The 19,000-nt window shown below is 43.4% G+C and overlaps 1 protein-coding gene and 5 non-coding genes across 8 annotated transcripts; all 6 read right to left on the reverse strand.

Annotated features, from left to right (window-relative positions):
- Positions 1-4,958: 4,958 nt before the first annotated feature.
- EIF4A2 (eukaryotic translation initiation factor 4A2) lies at positions 4,959-13,564 on the reverse strand. 3 transcript variants are annotated; one of them, XR_007775814.1, is made up of 12 exons: positions 13,448-13,564; positions 12,371-12,416; positions 12,150-12,282; positions 11,720-11,859; positions 10,191-10,359; positions 9,648-9,757; positions 9,111-9,254; positions 8,535-8,672; positions 8,066-8,155; positions 7,573-7,652; positions 6,615-6,718; positions 5,678-5,775 (listed from the first exon to the last, which is right to left on the reverse strand). XR_007775814.1 is itself a non-coding variant. In XM_050964294.1 (11 exons), exons 1-11 carry the CDS (start codon positions 13,474-13,476, stop codon positions 5,631-5,633), a joined length of 1,224 nt encoding a protein of 407 aa, XP_050820251.1. In that variant the 5' UTR covers positions 13,477-13,564; the 3' UTR covers positions 4,959-5,630. The 3 variants fall into 3 exon arrangements, 1 of the variants encoding a protein (XP_050820251.1); XR_007775813.1 differs by having other exon boundaries at positions 5,679-5,775; positions 6,611-6,718; XM_050964294.1 differs by lacking the exon at positions 6,615-6,718 and having other exon boundaries at positions 4,959-5,775.
- On the reverse strand, positions 8,230-8,357 carry LOC127057372 (small nucleolar RNA SNORA63). The gene has a single exon (XR_007776095.1). It is a non-coding gene; the product is annotated as a small nucleolar RNA SNORA63 (small nucleolar RNA).
- On the reverse strand, positions 8,872-9,052 carry LOC127057339 (small nucleolar RNA SNORA81). Its single transcript, XR_007776069.1, has one exon. It is a non-coding gene; the product is annotated as a small nucleolar RNA SNORA81 (small nucleolar RNA).
- Positions 9,475-9,598, reverse strand: LOC127057373 (small nucleolar RNA SNORA63). The gene has a single exon (XR_007776096.1). It is a non-coding gene; the product is annotated as a small nucleolar RNA SNORA63 (small nucleolar RNA).
- On the reverse strand, positions 9,849-9,919 carry LOC127057343 (small nucleolar RNA SNORD2). Its single transcript, XR_007776073.1, has one exon. It is a non-coding gene; the product is annotated as a small nucleolar RNA SNORD2 (small nucleolar RNA).
- LOC127057341 (small nucleolar RNA SNORD2) lies at positions 11,939-12,007 on the reverse strand. Its single transcript, XR_007776071.1, has one exon. It is a non-coding gene; the product is annotated as a small nucleolar RNA SNORD2 (small nucleolar RNA).
- Positions 13,565-19,000: the final 5,436 nt, after the last annotated feature.

The raw sequence follows: 19,000 nt of genomic DNA on the forward strand, positions 1-19,000 counted from the left end.
TGTCATCAGGTACCACTGAGAACAGTCTAGCTCCATCCTCTTTTCAACTACCTGAAAGCGAGTTCCAAGCAGCTATCAAATCCCCCCTCATTCTTCTCTTCTGCAGACTAAACAATCCCAGTTCCCTCAGCCTCCTCATAAATCATGTGCTCCAGCTCTCTAATAATTTTTGTTGCCCTCTGCTGGACTCTTTCCAATTTTTTCACATCCTCCTTGTATTGTGGGGCCCAAAACTGGACACAGTACTCCAGATGAGGCCTCACCAATGTCGAATAGAGGGGAATGATCACATTCCTCGACCTGCTGGCAATGCTCCTACTTATACAGCTCAAAATGCCGTTAGCTTTCTTGCCAGCAAGGGCACACTGTTGACTCATATCCAGCTTCTTGTCCACTGTAACCCCTAGGTTCTTTTCTGCAGAACTGCTGCCTAGCGATTTGATCCCTAGTCTGTAGCAGTGCATGGGATTCTTCTGTCCTAAGTGCAGGACTCTGCAATTGTCCTTATTGAACCTCATCAGGTTCCTTTTGGCCCAATCCTCTAACTTGTCTAGGTCCCTCTGTTTCCTATCCCTACCCTCCAGCGTATCTGCCACTCTTCCCAGTTTAGTGTCATCTGCAAACTTGCTGAGAGTGCAGTCCATGCCATCCTCCAGCTCATTAATGAAGATATTGAATAAAACCAGCCCCAGGGCCGACCCTTGGGGCACTCCACTTGAAACTGGCTGCCAACTAGACATGGAGCCTTTGATTACTACCTGTTGAACCCGATGATCTAGCCAGCTTTCTATCCACCTTATAATCCATTCATGCAGCCCATACTTAACTTGCTGGCAAGAATACTATGGGAGACAGTATCAAAAGCTTTGCTAAAGTCAAGGAATAAAACATCCACTGCTTTCCCCTCATCCACAGAGCCAGTTATCTCATAGAAGGCAATTAGGTTAGTCAGGCATGACTTGCCCTTGGTGAAACCATGCTGACTGTTCCTGATCACTTTCCTCTCCTCTAAGTGCATCAGAATTGATTTCCTTGAGGACTTGCTCCATTTTTCCAGGGACTGAGGTGAGGCTGACTGGCCTGTAGTTCCCTGGATCCTCCTCCTTCCCTTTTTTAAAGACGGACACTAGATTAGCCTTTTTTCAGTCATCCGGGACCTCCCCCGATCGCCATGAGTTTTCAGAGATAATGGCCAATGGTTCTGCAATCACATCCACTAATTCCTTTGGCAGCCTTGGATGCAGTGCATCGGACCCATGGACTTTCGCTTGTCCAGCTTTTCTAAATAGTCCTGAACCACTTCTTTCTCCACAGAGGGCTGGTCACCTCCTCTCCATGCTTTGCTGCCCAGTGGAGTAGTCTGGGAGCTGACCTTGTTAAGACAGAGGCAAAAAAAGCATTGAGTACATTAGCTTTTTCCACATCCTCTGTCACTAGGTTGCCTCCTTCATTCAGTAAGGGGCCCACACTTCCCTTGACTTAACATACCTGAAGAAACCTTTAGTGTTACTCTTAACATCTCTTTCTAGCTGCAGCTCCAAGTGTGATTTGGCCTTCCTGATTTCACTCCTGCATACCTGAGCAATATTTTTATACTCCTCCCTGGTCATTTATCCAATTTTCCACTTGTAAGCTGCTTTTTGTGTGTTTAAGATCAGCAAGGATTGCACTGTTAAGCCAAGCTGGCCACCTGCCATTTCTACACATAGGGATGGTTTGTTCCTGCAACCTCAATAAGGATTCTTTAAAATATAGCCAGCTCTCCTGGACTCCTTTCCCCCTCATGTTATTCTCCCAGGAGACCCTGCCCATCAGTTCCCTGAGGGAGTCAAAGTCTGCTTTTCTGAAGTCCAGGGTCTGTATTTTACTGCTTTCCTTTCTTCCTTGTGTTAGGGTCCTGAACTCAACCATCTGATGGTCACTGCCTCCCAGGTTCCCATCCACTTTTGTTTCCCCTACTAATTCTTCCCTGTTTGTGAGCAGCAGGTCAAGAAGAGCTCTGCCCCTAGTTGGTTCTTCTAGCACGTGCACCAGGAAATTGTCCCCTACGCTTTCCAAAAACTTCCTGGATTGTCTGTGCACTATTGTAGTGCTCTCCCAGCAAGTATCTGAGTGATTGAAGTCCCCTATGAGAACCAGGGCCTGTGATCTAGTAACTGTTCAGTTGCTGGAAGAAAACCTCGTTCACCTCATCTCCCAGGTCTGATAGTCTATAGCAGACTCCCATATCACCCTTGTTGCTCATGCTTCTAAACTTAATCCAGAGATGCTTAGGTTTTTCTGTAGTTTCATACTGAAGCTCTGAGCAGTCATACTGCTCTTACATACAATGCAACTCCTCCACCTTGTCTGCCCTGGCTGTCCTTCCTGAACAGTTTATATCCATTGAGGACAGTACTCCAGTCATGTGATTTGACCAGGTCTCTTGTTTGAATCACATAATTTGACTATGCCAGGACTTCCAGTTCTTGCTGCTTGTTTCCCAGGCTTCTTGCATCTGTGTAGAGGCCCTTAAGATAACTTCCTACCTCACACTGCAAAAGCAGGATGATCAGCAAGTCCTCCCATCTCGCACTCTCCTGTAGGTGCTTCCTCCTGGCATCCCACTTACCTTAGGGCTTTGATCTCCTTCCCCTGCTGAACCGTTTAAAACCCTCATCACTAGGTTAGCCAGCCTGCTTGCAAAGATGCTCTTCCCTCGTTTCATTAAATGGAGCCTGTCTCTGCCTAGCACTCATTGGAACACCATCCCATGGTCAAAGAATCATATACAGTGTTTTAGCTGTGCTGGTCCCAGAATGACTCAGGTAGTATCTTATTGGATCAACTTTTCTGGTGAGATTATAGCGATCTTCTACAGGTCTGGGCTCTTGGTAAGACAAACTTTTGATCTTACAAACAGAAGTTGGTTCAATAAGTTACTACCTCATCCTCTTTCAGGGTATTTTGGCTAATACAGCCTAACTGAAAACATTTCCAACAACAGTGGGTGAAAGATAGTAGGAAGAATTATAATTCTTGGGTAGCTAAAGGATAGTCTCTCTAGTAAGACAAACTGAGCTAGTCCAGTGTGGTAATATAATAAAGAATGGGCCCTAGGCCCTGAAGAGCTTATACATGAGAATGGAAAGGGGTATATGACAAGCAGCATAAAGTGATTGTAGCAACTATTAGTTGACTTTTTTTGGTGTGGCTTATATTGAGGGAAAGTGGTAGGGAGTAAAAATGACTGTTACAGATGGAAAGGGTTAAAGCTAGCAGCTTATCACTGCAGCACTTGCAAGTTCAATGTCCACATGCCTGGGTCTGCAGCTTCTCACCTTGCTGTATGCTTTCCCCTTGCCTGGAGAGTTCTATAGCCAAGGGGCCTATGTTACTCCCTGCTTCTATTAGCAGTTTTAGGGCTGGTCCACACTAGGGGGGGAAAAATCCATCTTAGATATGCAACTTCAGCTACGTGAATAATGTAGCTGAAGTCAAATATCTAAGATCGGATTACTAACCCATCCAGACGGCACGGGATCGATGTTTTTGGCTCTCTGTGTCAGTTCTGGAACTCCGTTGGGGTTGACGGAGTTCCAGGATTGATATATCGTGTCTAGATTAGATGCGATATAGTGATCCCTGAGCAATTGATTTTAACCTGCCGGTACAGCGGGTAGTCTAGACGTGGCTGGAGAGTAAGTTACAAATTCAACCAGAAGCAGCCCATAGCTTTTTGAGGCTGTAACACCCCAATTCCACAGACTGGCATTGTCCCCTACTGGTCATCCTACCACCTTTGTTTTCATGAAAAAAATTGACTAGAAATTGTCACTATCCCTGCAGCAGCAAGGAATAGGATTCCCATAACCACCTTGCTTACTGACTGCTCAAGCAGAGTCATTTGACTATGTAGTACAGTGGTAAGAGTGAGTTAGGAGTAACCACACTAGTTTTCAGTATGCCTCTTAAGCAATGTTCATGTAAGACAGGTGTGGGGACTGAAGCCCACACTCAGCTGCCACTTATAATCCTGAGCCCTGCCAGCCCTCAAGCTTTGGCCTCAACAAATCTAACACCAGCCCTGGCAGCTCCATCACAACCCAAAGTTGTTACCACCATAGACCCCTGGTTTACAACCTGGGAGCCAGACTGTTTAAGGTAACCAAGGGGTCTGCACCTGCATTTGCAATTTTTTTTAAGAGGTCCATGAATGAAAGGTTAAAAACCACAAGAGCTTGCCTAGACTAGCTTTTTAAGTACATGCATTACATTGTAGCTGCACATGTGCAAAGCCCTACAGTTAACAGATAGCTCTATTACAAGTTATAGAAATCAGACTAAAAGCTGTACTCATATAAGCTATTTAGCATAAGTGTAGAAATTGCCTGTAAATAAGTCCAAAGCCAGGGGTTCACAAGCTGTCAGCCTCCACCCCAAACCCCACTTTGCCTCCAGCATATAATGGTGTTAAATATATTTGTTAGTTTTTTTAATGTATAGGGGGTTGCATGCAGAGGCTTGCTGTGTGAAAGGTCACACTGGTACAAAAGTTTAAGAGGCACTGTCCTGAGCTTTCCCCTCCCTGCCCCATGCAGTTAGCAGTGGAGCTCTTCCCCAGTGGAAAAACAAAAACAAAACAGCTCTATGGGATGTCTAGCCACTTTAGTGAGCCAGTAGTCCAGACACCCTTGACAAGGAGCTGCCCTTGGGCTATAGCTGAGCTGGGCCTGCAGGCTAGTTATTGGCTTAGCTGTTCCTGGGTTGAGCTGTAGTTTCACTTCTTTACTAGAAAGTGATTATGGAGCCCTCTCTACTAGCAGCAGAAAGAAGGGTCATGACAAGCAGTACTGGTGATTATAGTCAAATGCCAAGCTTGGAGAAGAAATAAGATTACTGTAATGCTGGTAGTCTGATCAAAATGAAATGTTACCTCCACTCAATGAAAGACACTGTCAGTCAAAAACAATTTACACTTTTAAGTGAATATAGAAGTTTTTTTTAATTGAACATTCAAACTTCATTAAGACATGTGCAATATGGCAATTTTACTGGGTTTAACCCTACCTAAGACAATAGTATGATTGCTTGCTTGCTGGGGCTTAACAGGGTCCAGATCACACTTACCACTAATTAAATATTTTATTGAATAAATACATATCAAACAAAAATGCATTGGAATACTCTATATAAAAAGTTTATATATTTTTTAAAGGCCTTTCCAATTCAATCTAAAGTATAAGTAAAAAACATACAATAAAGGAAGGTATGCTAGTTTAACATAATTGGCTGACTTTATACAGCACTTATATCGTTTAGTCCATAAGTAAATTATTAAATGATAAAGAACATCTAATACAACCACTTCTACTGAACTAGGAAATAAATTTAAGAAAAAATGTACAGACCCCATGACTTTCCACCCAACCCCAACAGTCTAACCCTAAAGTGGATAAAGCCAATGGCTTTCACCACAAGAGCTCACGACAAAAAAGTGTCGCTTCGCTGATCAAAAAATCTGTATTTTGGAGCCGTTGAGCATTGAGACAAGATTCAATATATCCCCAAAGAAAGAAGCACAATGCACGTTGTGAATGCCTATTCAGCAACAGCGAGCACTGCATTCAAAAAAGCTCTCATCCCAGGGATTAAATGAGATCAGCCACATTCATGGGCATCTCCTCCACTGTAGTATTGTAGAAAGTCTCAATATCCCGAAGAATTCTTTTGTCCTCCTCGGTAACAAAGTTTATAGCCACCCCTTTCCTGCCAAAACGACCACCTCGTCCAATTCTGCACAGAACAGAAGACATTTAAAAAACGTTTTTCTAAAAGATTCAAATTCCTAGGGGAGGGTGAGACATTAGGGCCAATATTATACAGGACATCAGACTAGAAGATCACTATGGTCTCTTCTGGCCTTATTTGCCAAAGGCCAGTTTATCCTTATTTACAGTACTAGATGCTAGTCAAAAATGATTATTTTGCCAAGAAAAATTAGCTGTTAGTGCCAACCTTCAGAAATATCCAACCTGTAGACAGCAGTAGAGAAAGATTACTGTTTTGGCTGCAAAATAATTTCAGTGTAGCTCTTTGGTGTTGTGATATGAAGTGCAAAGTCATTTCAACCCTCTCACTCTTGCACCTTTGAGAATGGCTAGCAATGAAACTTACACATCTAGCCACCCTCATCCATTTCCCAAGTGTGGGCAGAGAGCTTGGTCAGCCTAGTGCACAGGTAAATGTTCAAGAAGGCTAAATATTAAAGTCAGCAACAGATGTATTCCAATTACATTCTGTAACGTAGAATAAATGTTCATATTTCACTGTGAAAACATCAAATATTTGTATTTAAGATGCTGTTTTCAGTGGGAAAACTTATCAGTTTGACAAGGAAACCCAAGACAAGATTCAATATAAAGCTAAAAATCACTGCTTTTGTATAAGTGTTTTAAGTAAGAGACAGATTACACCACCACATTAATTTTAGTGAGTTGACAGCCCACCAACAGTTCTGCTTCCTTCATGGAAAACTGGACAATGTGAAACACCTTTTCTGTAAGAGCTAAAATACATGACAAAACAAAGTGAATAATCATGACAAAATAAAAAACAAGTATATAAATACCAACTCGCTCTTTATTCAAACAGCGTGCTGCTTACGAATCCACGTCCTAAATTAGGTCAACGCCGTTTCTGAGCACCATCTTGTGTCATCAACTGCTGCTACCGACTCCTGTATTGTTTTACATCAAGTAACAGAGTACAATTTACTTAATTTAAGGACAAAGCCACTAGAAGTATTTAACTAGAGCTAGGGAAACAAAACTGAAATTGCTACCAGGAAGGAAAAAAAAAAAAAAAAAAAAAAAAAACACACTACAGAAGAAAGAATCCCACCGTAAGAGGAATCACCAAGAACAAACAGATGAAGGCACAAAAACAGCACAATTAGACCTCTCAGGAAGTCAACACATTCTTACTATCCCAGCTGAAGTTGCTAACAATATGGAAGCCTACTAAGTGAACAGCAGCAGCAATCCAAGAAAAATGAGCTATGGCCTAAAGCAGTAAGATGTGGTGGACAAATCAATAACTAGACTTGGCATGAACACTGCAGTTAGAAATGATTTTTTGCAGTTTCTGAGGCTCCACAAGATATAGTGCAGAAGATTCTAATTCAGTAGCAGATGCCAACTGGACTACACCTCAGCAATGAATGGATCAGGCAACAATGCTAAGACAGACTAAGACATCTAAGTTTTCCCACTGCTTTGTTTCATTGACTAACCAAGAAGCTCTGCCCCTCCCCCATTTCAGAAATATTATGGAAACAACTGTACTAGTCAGTACTTAGTGTTTGATATTTTAGATGGGTATGCCCTTCCTGGTATGGTTGGATACACTCTTCTAGTCCCCCATCCTCCCCCAGCCCCACTGAGTGGGCTAAGAAAACCCAGAGCAGTGGGTGGGTTTGTTCAAGTTACACAGATAGAAATGTGTAGAAAATAGGATGCAAGTTCTTGTGATTTAGTCTGAAGCAGTGAAGTTAGGAGAAACATTCACTGATTTAACACTACAGCAACTAACCTGTGAATGTAGTTTTCACGATTGGTCGGCAAGTCGTAATTTATAACCAATGAAACTTGTTGCACATCAATGCCACGAGCCTGGAAGCCAATGCAGAGACTCTTTAATACAAGCCCATACATTTCAGAGTAAGAAATTTACTCCTTATTTTGTTGACCACATTATAGTGATGAACTACAACCGTGTAGCCCATAGTGGAGTGTAGTCTTTACTCTTCCAAGAGCTTGAGTGGTTCGGTTACAGAAACCTTCACCAAGTCAAGAAGCTTTGGGCAGCAAGTGTGAACATGCTAAACAAACACTGGGGAGATGCAGTATTAAGGTAATTGAGATGTTTAGGGGCATGGATCAGTGTTCACACTGCACTCCCATCAGTACCCAGCCCAAGCTGGGGAAGCTAATGATCCAACCAATGGACCAAATTTGGTGATGAATTCTGGTCACATGCCACCTGAAGCACATTGTGCATATGCTAAGATGACTGGGATAGTTACCAACAAGTCAGTAGTGATCAAGACACGGCTTGATCCTGATCTAAACTCTCTCATGATAACATCTCGTTCCTTCTGGTCCATGTCACCATGCTGCAGAAATCAAAAATGAGAACTTTTACAATCTCAGTATTCCAGAACAGAAAAATCTATTTCTTATTTTAAATGTGTATGAGACCAAGCGTCCCCATCTGCTATGGGATCAAGGCAGGCAGGGATAGTATGAAACATTTTGTTTTGAGCAGGGGGAACGACAATACAGCACTTCACAGCTACATTGTAACTTAACCTGCTTCTCACTTTAAAGAGCACCAGTTTTGGTGCCTAGAACTAGAGTTTCTGAATTTGTTAGAATCATTACCACTGAAGTGTCTATCATTGCCCAAGTGAAATGGAGATTTGAATACATTAATCAGTCCTACAAGATCACAAGCATGAGATGTCTTAGATAAGATGAAGCATCAACTCTCACCAGAGCAGAGACTGTGAAGTCCCTTGCATGCATTTTCTCTGTAAGCCAATCCACTTTTCTTCTTGTATTCAGGAAAATAACAGCTTGTGTAATGGTCAGTGTCTCATACAAGTCACAGAGAGTGTCCAGCTTCCATTCCTAAATATATGCAAAGTTTATGAAAAAGTGCCAGGTAATTAAATTTGTATTAACTAAACAAGTTCAGTTACTAAGTAAAAAAAATCTTAGTATGGCAGGGCAAGAACTACAGAAAACCCCATCATCAAATTAACGTTTCAGTATATAGAATTATGTAGGTACAACATGAAAAATAAGCATATGTGCAAGTTTCCACAAAGATTATTGCACCAAATCCTAAGACATAGGACACTGGACATTAAGAAAGAGGTCCACCCAAGTCATTCTGGATCTAGTGCATATTTATTCTTCTTCTTATGTGTACTCTGCTAGCATTACTACAAAAACCAAGGCTCAGCCCTGGTTTCTGTAATTTTAGCACAGTGCTTTAACAAGAAGGTGGAAAAACAAGACATCTTCTAAATACTTCCAGCCAAAGGAAATGAAGTTAGCACCTACCTCTCTTTCAACATTAATATAGAATTGTTTGATACCCTCAAGGGTCAATTCTTCTTTTTTCACCAGAATACGTATAGGATCTCTCATGAACTTTTTGGTCACTTCCAACACATCCATCGGCATGGTGGCTGACAGCAATACAACCTAAGCGATACAGTACAAACCAAGAAGAAATGCTTCTAAAATTGTAAGAAAAACCACCAATATTCAGAGGTACTGTACTAACCCTAAATGCGTAATACCACCAACATTCAAGAGAGCGCTTTGTGCAGTGAGCACTCAAAAGCAGAAACCATAGTTAAATATGATTCCCAACTGATTAACATTGAAATTAATCTAACATGGTTAAGTGAAGACAGATTACATGTATGAGACTAAGTGTCCCTGTCTACTGTGGGAATCAAGGCAGTCAGGGATATGAAACAATTTATTTGAGCGGGGGAAGGACAATACAGCACTTGACAGCTACACTGTAACTTATCCTGCATTTCTTAACACAAGTTGTTCATCTTAGTTATAACTAAATTCTGATTTTACCTGAATATTTGTGCTTAACTTTTGAAAAATTTCATAAATTTGATCTTTAAATCCACGGCTCAACATTTCATCTGCTTCATCCAAGACAAACATCTTGATCCATTTAGGTGCTAGGAGAAAGGGAGAAGTGTTTCATAAAGCATGCTAAGGAGACTGTTTAGTGCATCTGAAATGGCTGTGAATCACCACCTCTTCCTTTATGAGTGATCAGTATAAACTTTTATCATCATTTCTAAGTCAGTCCCGAAAGATGGTAAAACATCACTTCACTCCCCTTTTAAGTTTCACACCCTGTAAGTTATGTATCTAATGCAAAGTTTTAAACATACTTAACTTCTCCAACTGCTGAACAGTAATATTTTTAAATGGAATGTTCAGGTATATCTACTGCCTTTAATATGCATTTCTTCCACAATTTACTTGGAAGGTTGAACCCCAGAAATTACAAAGCCTGCTTTCTGCATTGTCAATTGAAACCATCAAGCAGCTTCCACATGTGAATATACTGGTTGCTAAAGTAGTGAAACTAAATTCAGTACTTACAAAGATATCGTCTGTTTAACATATCAAACACCCGACCTGGAGTTCCAACCACAATGTGTGGAGCCTCAGCCTGAAGCTTCTGCATCTCATTACGAACATTTGTGCCACCAATACAAGCATGGCAAGTTGCACCCATATAGTCTCCCAGAGCCAAAATTACCTTTTGTATCTAAAATAAAAGATCCTTAAGTCAGTACTTCCAGTATGTTTTTAAAAATATCCAGTTAAGTTCCAAAACACTAATTTCTATATTCACTATTCAGTTCTGAACAAGGACCATGCACTTGTCTGGTATGGAAACTGGGTCAAAGTTGCTGCTAATCTCCCCCAAGTTTAAATTAGTCACTAAAGAACAAAGCCCACCAATGGCATCAACATGGTAATTTCTTGGGTTAATTTATTTAAGCTAGTTCTTTTCTTAAGAAAAGGAGTCAGTCCTATTATCAAATGAATCCTAGATCTTTTCCTTAAGGTATCTTAAGGAATTTTCCCTTCAGAGGCCAAACTGCAAAGTGTCGGCAGAGTTGAGAAAACCATCACTAGTGTTGTGCACTAGCAGAACAGCTTGCAAATAAGTTATGACATTTTGTCGTCAGGCAGGCAGAGTACACAACTATGCAGTAAACTCAGATTTATTAGGCAAGAATCAAATATCCTCAGCTTTAAGGCCAAATGTCCAATTCTGTTCCCAGTGAAGTCTCACTTTGCTACTGCTTTCACTGAGAGTATAGGATCAGTAAAAACTATAACTGATCTGATACCACAATTTTTTCTAGATTCCAGAAGGTATCATATTTGGACAACTCTACCTCCAAGCACAGTTGACTCTAATCTTTGGTATGAGGAAGTAAAAATTCTCACTTAAGAGTGCTAAACAAATTATATATAGTATAAAACCAAATTGCAAAACATTTTATAAGTCTAGTACCTACACTTTTATGTATCACATTAAACCTTAAATCAAAGAATTCTTAGAGCCACTTTTAACAGTATAGGATTTAATGTAGTCTAGAGCTTCATTAAAGCAGCTCCATTTTAAGGAGAAAAATGGTACTGAAACTTTGAGGTAAAGTAAACATGCAACACAGCATGGGTCAGACAAATACACCACAAGACAATGAACTGATCACATGTGCACTGCAGTTTTCATGTTGCACAACTGCACACAAGTTTGAGTTGTTTTCAAAAAGTGCATTTTATTTCCACTCAGAACATGTTTTAATATTTCATTTTTAAGATTTCACCATTTGCTGGGAGATGCCCTTTCAGAACTACACAGCATATCAGCTGTTACCTGCCCCTTATCCCAGCATCACCTCCAAACAAGTCACATCTGAACTCCCTTCATGTGAGCAGGGAAAACCTAAAACAGAAGCTATTTTGTTTCCCCATTACACTCAAAGTGGCAAGGATTCTGAATGGATATTAGTTACAGACCCCTTTGAAAAGTCTGTTAACTGTCCTACACAGTTGTGAAACCTGAAACTTATGCAATGTGCAAGCAGCTTTTTTAACTACACTATCAATACCTGTTGAGCCAGTTCTCTGGTAGGGGCCAATACTAGTGCTTGGGTCTCCTTGAGATCAATCTCCAATTGCTGCAGGATGGAAATAGCAAATGTGGCTGTCTTGCCAGTACCTGACTGAGCTTGAGCAATCACATCATACCCTAAAAAAAGTAGGATATATATATTTACTGCTCCTACACAAGTTATTCATATTTAGTTTAATTCTATTCCTTTTGAAATAAGTGATCAGCAATTAAGAGCTCTCCATTTCAGATCAGTCCCGAAAGATGGTATATCATCATCTCACTTGTTCAAGCAAGGGTTAAAAGTAAGTATCATCACCACACTTTAAAAATAACTACATAGTACATACATTTAAAAAGTTCTTTTCTAGTTAACTTGTCTTGTCACCATTAGCAGACAGATGCAGTAGACTTTTGTGCTTGCCTACCTTTGATACATGGAATAATAGCTCTCTGTTGAATAGCTGAAGGTTTCTCAAAACCATAAGCATAAATACCCCTGAGAAGGGATTCTTTTAAATTCATATCATCAAAATTGTCAACAATTTCATTCCAATTGCTCTGTAAGAAAAAAAACAAAAAGATTACTACATGGATCACCTACCTCCATATTTGATTTGAGTCTAAAGTGTATTGTACAGTTGCTCACCTCAATGATACCATCAGGGTCCATTCCCTCTGGGCCGCCATGGTCTCTGTTGCCAAGAAAAAGCAGGCTGTTAACACTCTGCAACTAACAATCTGCACGAACATCAAGACCTCAGTATCTTCGATAGCATTAGCACTGCCCACAACAAACTGGAACTTGAACCAGGGATGGATTACTCTAGAAGATGCTTTGGTATTTTCCCAGCATGGGAACTAGTCTCCTCTCCTCATTAGCATCGATGCCATTACTCCAACTTTCTGTGCCAGGCTCAGTCACCCCTAAGCCACAGTGTAAGATCAGCAAAACACCTCTACCCTGCAGCGACCCCCAGAGCTAACTACAGCAGCACAGCACGCTTCCCCGCAGCAAGGCCGACAGCAGGCCTCAACACGCCGCACCGCCTCCGCCACAACAGGCGCAGGGCAGAGACGACAGTTCCCAGCATGCAGCACTCCCAGGGCAGCGAAAAACCCTGCTCTAAGAGCGTTGCCGGCTGGGCGCTGTCGCCCCCGCCGGGGAGAAGGCAAAAGAGCTGCCCTATGTGGGCCACCTCGCCTGAAGAGAGTTTTCTCCGGCTTCTATGTGCCGCCCCATCTGCCTCAGCCAGGACGAGCAAACTCTCGCGAGAGCTCCACCCCTGGGACTGCGCAAATCGGATACGCTAAGCAAGGGGAGGAATGCGCCCGGCAATCGCCTTAAGCGTCGAGCCCCTCCCGCTCTGCGTGAAAATGGACTCGCCCGAAGCCGGGCCCATGAAACGCCGGAGTGAACCAACGGGACACCGGGGAAAGGGGGGGTTCAAAGTTGAAGCGTCATGGCCGGCTCCTCTCGGAGCTAAATCATGCTGGGCCGCACGGGGGTGGGTCCCCGAAACGGACAAGCTGCGGGAAGAACGTGCCTACCAAGAGACAACTGGAGGGAACCACCTGGGATGGTATTTCCCACCAACGGCAAAGAGCCGGCATCACACGCCCCACCTCGTCCCGCGTTAATCTCGCTGACCTTTAAAATCGCCTCAAGAGAAAAAAGAAAGCCACGAAGGCCCCGACTAGTCCCCCACCTTTCAGCCCCCAATACCTGCTATAATCCGTGGAACCACCTGACATGTTCCGGTCTCCAACCCCCACCTCTGTTCTCTCCTCAACTGAAAAGACAGCGCCTCCGCGGCGCCTGGTTTATATACCCATGCAGCCGCCGGAACTCGAACCGCCTTTCGCCGCGGAGGAATCCGTATATCGTCCCACAGTCTAAGCCACAAATATGCCCCGCTTAGGGCTCGCCCGTGTCACGGATGTCCCCATTCAAACTGGGTGGGATATTTCCCGTGGGGGTTCGTAAGGCTGCCAGAGCCAGAAGAGCGGGCGGAGATTGGAACTATTTTGTGTGCCGCGAAGGCGGAAGGATATTGCAGCAGTTAGAGATGTGATCGTGTACTGCGCCTTCCTTCTCCTGCTCGTGCCCCCACCATTCGCATACGGGGTTTCCCTGCCTGACCCCTGCTGCAGAGTGGAGACAGAGACTCAGTTCGGGAGGGGGAAGGGCGAGACTGAGTGGGGGGAGGGGAGCTCGGCGAGGGGCCAGAGGAGGGGAAAGGGCAGCTGAGACCCGAGGAAGGGGCAGAGAAAGAGGGAAGGGAATTTAGGGCAGCTGAGGGGGAAAGGGGGCACCAGGTGAGGAGGCTTAAGGGATCAAAGCCTGAGCATCACCTGTGAGGAAGGCAGGGTTATCACAAGGCAGGGTTTTATCGCCAGTCTTGCCATGTTGGTGTCAAACCCAGGCTCCAGGAGTCATGGGATTATGGGAAACTCTCCGCTTTCTTTCATTTACCCCGCCCCCTACATACACATCCCCCCCCCAACAAAATAAGCTTCTAGCCATTGTGTTTTGGGGAAAAAGCTGGAAAACTGTCCTGGGAAAGCCCCCAAAACAAGACCGTCAGCAAAAGAACTGCAAATAGAGTCAAAAGAAAAAACCCTTTGGTGATTTTTAAATCGATTTTGGGATGGGGGAGGATTCGTAGTTTTGAATGTCTGGAGTAGGCAATACTGGAGAGGGATAAAGGGAAGGAGCTGTGGTGCTCTGGAGAAATGGATGTGTGGAAGCAGCTCAGGGAACAGGTACCAGGGGATGCAGGAGTGAGGTGGAATAGGGGAGAAGATCGAACCTAGGGGAGACGATTGCAGATAGGATGAGGTTGCAGTCTATATTGTTTGGCTAGAAGGTGATTTCTACTGTCATACTGCTGTTTAATTCATGTTCTCAGATACTGTCGTAATGGGTGCTGTATAAAAACCCAGATATGTTAAATAGATTAGCTTCACACACTTTTACTGGTGGGCCACATCAATATTTATGTTTGGTTGGTTTGTTTTTGAGGTAGCAGAAACTGGCTGAGGGGATTGTAAAGGAGAGTTAAAATGTGGGTAATGTATTCTAGATCAGTGGTTCTCAACCAGTGTCTGAGGTTCTCGGAGGGCCCGTGCATAGGTTTCAGAGGGCTGCCAAACATAGCCAACATTACACTTGCTGGGGCCCAGGGTAGCTAGCTGAAGCCCCACCATATGGTGCTGAAGCCTGGGTCCTGAGCCCTGAGCCCCACTACTGGGGCTGAAGCCTGAGCAATAGAGTTTTGTGTGGGCCCTGTGGCATGAGGCCCCAGGCAATTGCTCTGCTTGCTATCCCCTAACGCCAGTCCTGGCTTTTATATGCAGAAAATCAGTTATTGTGGCACAGGTAGGCCGTGGAATGTTATAGCATGTTGAAGGGGGCTCAGAAAGAAAAAGGTTCAGAGACCCTGTTCTAGATGAAGGTATATTTGGGGGATGTTTGTGTGGGAGTTAACCCATGCAGTTGCTAGGATTGATGCAGATTTATTCATATGTGATGGAAAAGTTGTGTTGTGACAGATTGCAATTGACAGTCTGACAATGTGAATACTAAGTTGTGTCAGGAAATACTGTTGTGATGACACAAACTAAAATAAAACAAGATAATACATTAAATAAGTCCATTTTTATTGTGTAAGCTAGATCAAAACGGTCAATGGTATTATGCTACTTATGGGGTCGCAATGTGGGGTGTCATGAGCTGTCAGCCTCCACCCCAAACCCTGTTTCACCTCCAATATTTATAGTGTTAAATATAAAAAAGGTGTGTTTTTTAATTTATAAGGGGGGGGGGGTTGTCGCACTCCTAGGCTTGCTGTTTGAAAGGTGTCCCAATACAAAAGTTTGAGAATCATTGTGCTAGTTCAGGGGCTAACATTGTGCTAGTTCACGGGGAACCGCGGCCAATGGGAGCTTCAGGGGAGGTACCCACAGGCAAGGGCAGCACGTGGAGCCCTCTGCCCACCCCCCGCCACAGGGACATGGTCCCAGCAGCTTCCGGGAGCAGTCCAGGGCCAGGGCAGGCAGGGAGCCTCCCTTAGCCTGGCTGTGGGCTGCTGCCACCCCGGACCCGCTCCAGGTAAGTGGTGCTGTTCTGGAGCCTGCTCCCCAAACCGCTCCTGCACCCCAATCCCTGCCCTGAGCCCCTTCCCATACCCTGCACTCCCTCCTGCACCCCAAGCCCCAGCCCTACATTCATGGCCCTGCATGCAATTTCCCCACCCAGATGTGTCCCTCAGGCCAAAAAGTTTGCCCACCCCTGTGCTAGTTGCTTTCATACCAATAAAAAAGAAAAAGTATTGCTGCATTTACTAGACTTATCAGGTTTATTATAATTGTTTCATACTATTACTTGTGTATGCAAATGATATAACATACTAATTTCATTTGGGGAGGGTGAGTGGGGTTGAGTGTGGCAATTGGAGAATTTGTTTCCATAGTGAGCATATGTGCACAAATGCAGGTGATGTTTTGAAAATCCCGCCTTTTGCTTTTAGGATATGAATATGTGTAAAATATCCTTCAGAGGATTCAATTTGGAGAGAGACCAAATATACACTGGTTCTGCAATGGCAGCACTTGCAGGGACAGTATGACCTGATGAAATGCCAGAATTTTAGGTGACAAGGTGAGGAAGGTAATATCTTTAATCGAGTCAACATCTTGACAAGCTTTTGAGTTTACACATATTTTGAGTGTCAGGAAGTCCCAAGTTTTATATTCCCAGCTGTCTTATTGATGCACTGTAGAGATCTTAAAAGCCTGTTTTATGGAGTGTTATGCATTTAGTGAGGAAAATTGAAAGTGCTTCTTTCTCTTCACATGTGTGACAATGGAACTGTACATAAGGGTAACACTCATCTTTGCAAGAGAGAGAGTTTTATCAGGGGCCAGATTGAGAGTGGAATTAAATCCCCTGGGAACTAAGAAATCATCACAAACCTCACCACCTTCCACTCTGAGTGCAAGGTGCATTTCTTTGACCTTGTCTTCTCTAACATAAACACATAGCAATGCGTATATTTAAATAAAAAAAAAAACCTTCTCCCTTCCCAAATATTGTTAAAACAAGACATTCCATTCCATGTTGAAGTATTTCTTCCCACAACACACAGCCTGTGGAACTCTTTGCCAGAGGATGTTGTGAAGGCCAAGACTATAAACATAAGGAAGTACTTCTTCATACAACGCACAGTCAACCTGCGGAACTTGTTGCCAGGGGATGTTGTGAAAGCCAAAAGCATAACTGGGTTCAAAAAAGAATTAGATAAGTTCATGGAGGATAGGTCTAACAATGGCTATTAGCCAGGCTGAGCAGGGATGCAAAACCATGCTCTGAAGTGTCCCTAGCCTCTGTTTGCCAGAAGCCGGGAATGGACAAAAGGGGATGATCACTTAATGATTACTAAGGCTATGTTTTAGTCACAGGTATTTTTAGTAAAAGTCATGGACAGGTCACCAGCCGTAAACAAAAATTCACGGGCCAGTGACTTGTCCATGACTTTTATTAAAAATACCCTCCCTGAGTAAAAACTGGGCAGGGGAGCGGGTTGCGAGTGCTCTGGGGAGGGCAGTCTAGGGTTGCTGCAGGTGCTGGAGAAGGTGGCCCAGGACCCCTGCTGGTATTGGGGGCGGGGAGAATTGGTGGGGCTGGCAAGGGCTTCCTACCCTGCTCTGCATCCCTGCAGCTCCTAGGCAGTGGAGGGAGAGGCTAGGGCAGAGGCTCTGCTGCTCCTGCCACAAGTGCTGGCTGCCGCAGTTCCCATTGGTTGGGAACTCCAGCCAATGGGAGCTGCAGGGGTGGGGCCTGTGGGCACAGGCAGTGCGTGACATGGAGACCCCCTGCCCCCCTGCTGCCTAGGAGCTGCTTGGGGGCCATGCCAGTGGGAGCCAGGCAGCCACCCACCCTGAGGTAAGTGCCCCTCCCCAACCGCCTCCCCCTAGCACTGAGCCCCCTCCCACACATCCAAACTGCCACTGCTGGCCCAGGGGCTGCCTGGCTTGGGCAGCCTGAGCCAGCACCAGCTGCTGCAAAAGTCACAGAGGTAACTGAAAGTCACGGAATCCATGACTTCTGTGACCTCTGTGACAGAATTAATGATTACCTGTTCTGTTCATTCCCTTTGAAGCACCTGGCATTGGCCACAGTCAGAAGACAGAATACTGGGCTAGATGGACCATTGGTCTGATCCAGTATGGCCCTTCTCATGTGCTTCTGCCCCAGGGAGAGGATGAGAAAACAAACAATGTGATGTACTGGAAGGTGCTCAGATGAGTGCAGTAAAATACAATGTTGCCCGTTTTTGATCTGAGGAGGCATTCAAAGTTTGGGTCTTGAGGATGTTCCAGTTGAGGGAGAAATTGATGGAGTCTCATATTTTCTTTGATGCACTCTTGTTTATTTACAAGCAGGGCTGTCAATTAATCGCAGTTAACTCATATGATAAAAAAAATAAATCGTGATTAATCACAATAGCACTGTTAAACAATAGAATACCAGTTGAAATGTATTAAATATTTATTAAATATTTTTGGATGTTTTTCTACATTTTTCAAATATATTGATTTCAGTTGCAACACAGAATTCAAAGAGTACAACATGCTCACTTTTTATTACAAATATTTGCTCTGGAAAAATGATAAACAAAAGAAATAGTATTTTTCAATTCACCTCATACAAGTATTGTAGTGCAATCTTTTTATTGTGAAAGTGCAACTTAAAAATGTAGATTTTTTTTGTTACGTAAGTACTCAAAAACAAAACAATGTAAAACCTTAGAGCCTACAATTCACTCAATCCTACTTCTTGTTCAGCCAATCACTAGGATAAACAAGTTAGTTTACATTTGCAGGAGATAATGCTGCCCGCTTATGTACAATGTCACCTGAAAGTAAGAACAGGCCTTCACATGGCACTTTTGTAATCGCATTACAAGATATTTACATGCCAGATATGCTAACCATATGTATGCCCCTTCATGCTTCAGCCACCATTCCAGAGGACATGCTTCCATGCTGTTGATGCTCATTAATAAAATAATGCGTTAATTAAATTTGTGACTGAACTCCTTGGGGGGAGAATTGAATGTCTCCTGCTCTGTTTTACCCGCATTCTGCCATATATTTAATAATATAGCAGTCTCAGATGATGACCAAGGACGTTGTTCGTTTTAAGATAGCTTTCACTGCAGATTTGACAAAACACAAAGAAGGTACCAATGTGAGATTTCTAAAGAAAGCTATA

This window comes from Gopherus flavomarginatus, chromosome 8 (assembly GCF_025201925.1).
Source record: "Gopherus flavomarginatus isolate rGopFla2 chromosome 8, rGopFla2.mat.asm, whole genome shotgun sequence".
In the NCBI taxonomy this organism is placed as follows: domain Eukaryota; kingdom Metazoa; phylum Chordata; order Testudines; family Testudinidae; genus Gopherus; species Gopherus flavomarginatus.

Coding starts and splice junctions, on each gene's coding strand:
- EIF4A2 (XM_050964294.1), bottom strand. CDS start 13,476: ATGTCAGGTGGTTCCACGGATTATAGCAG. Junction 10,360..11,719: donor CCAGAGAACTGGCTCAACAG/GTATTGATAGTG, acceptor CTTTTATTTTAG/ATACAAAAGGTAATTTTGGC. Junction 7,653..8,065: donor TGATCACTACTGACTTGTTG/GTAACTATCCCA, acceptor ATTGGCTTCCAG/GCTCGTGGCATTGATGTGCA.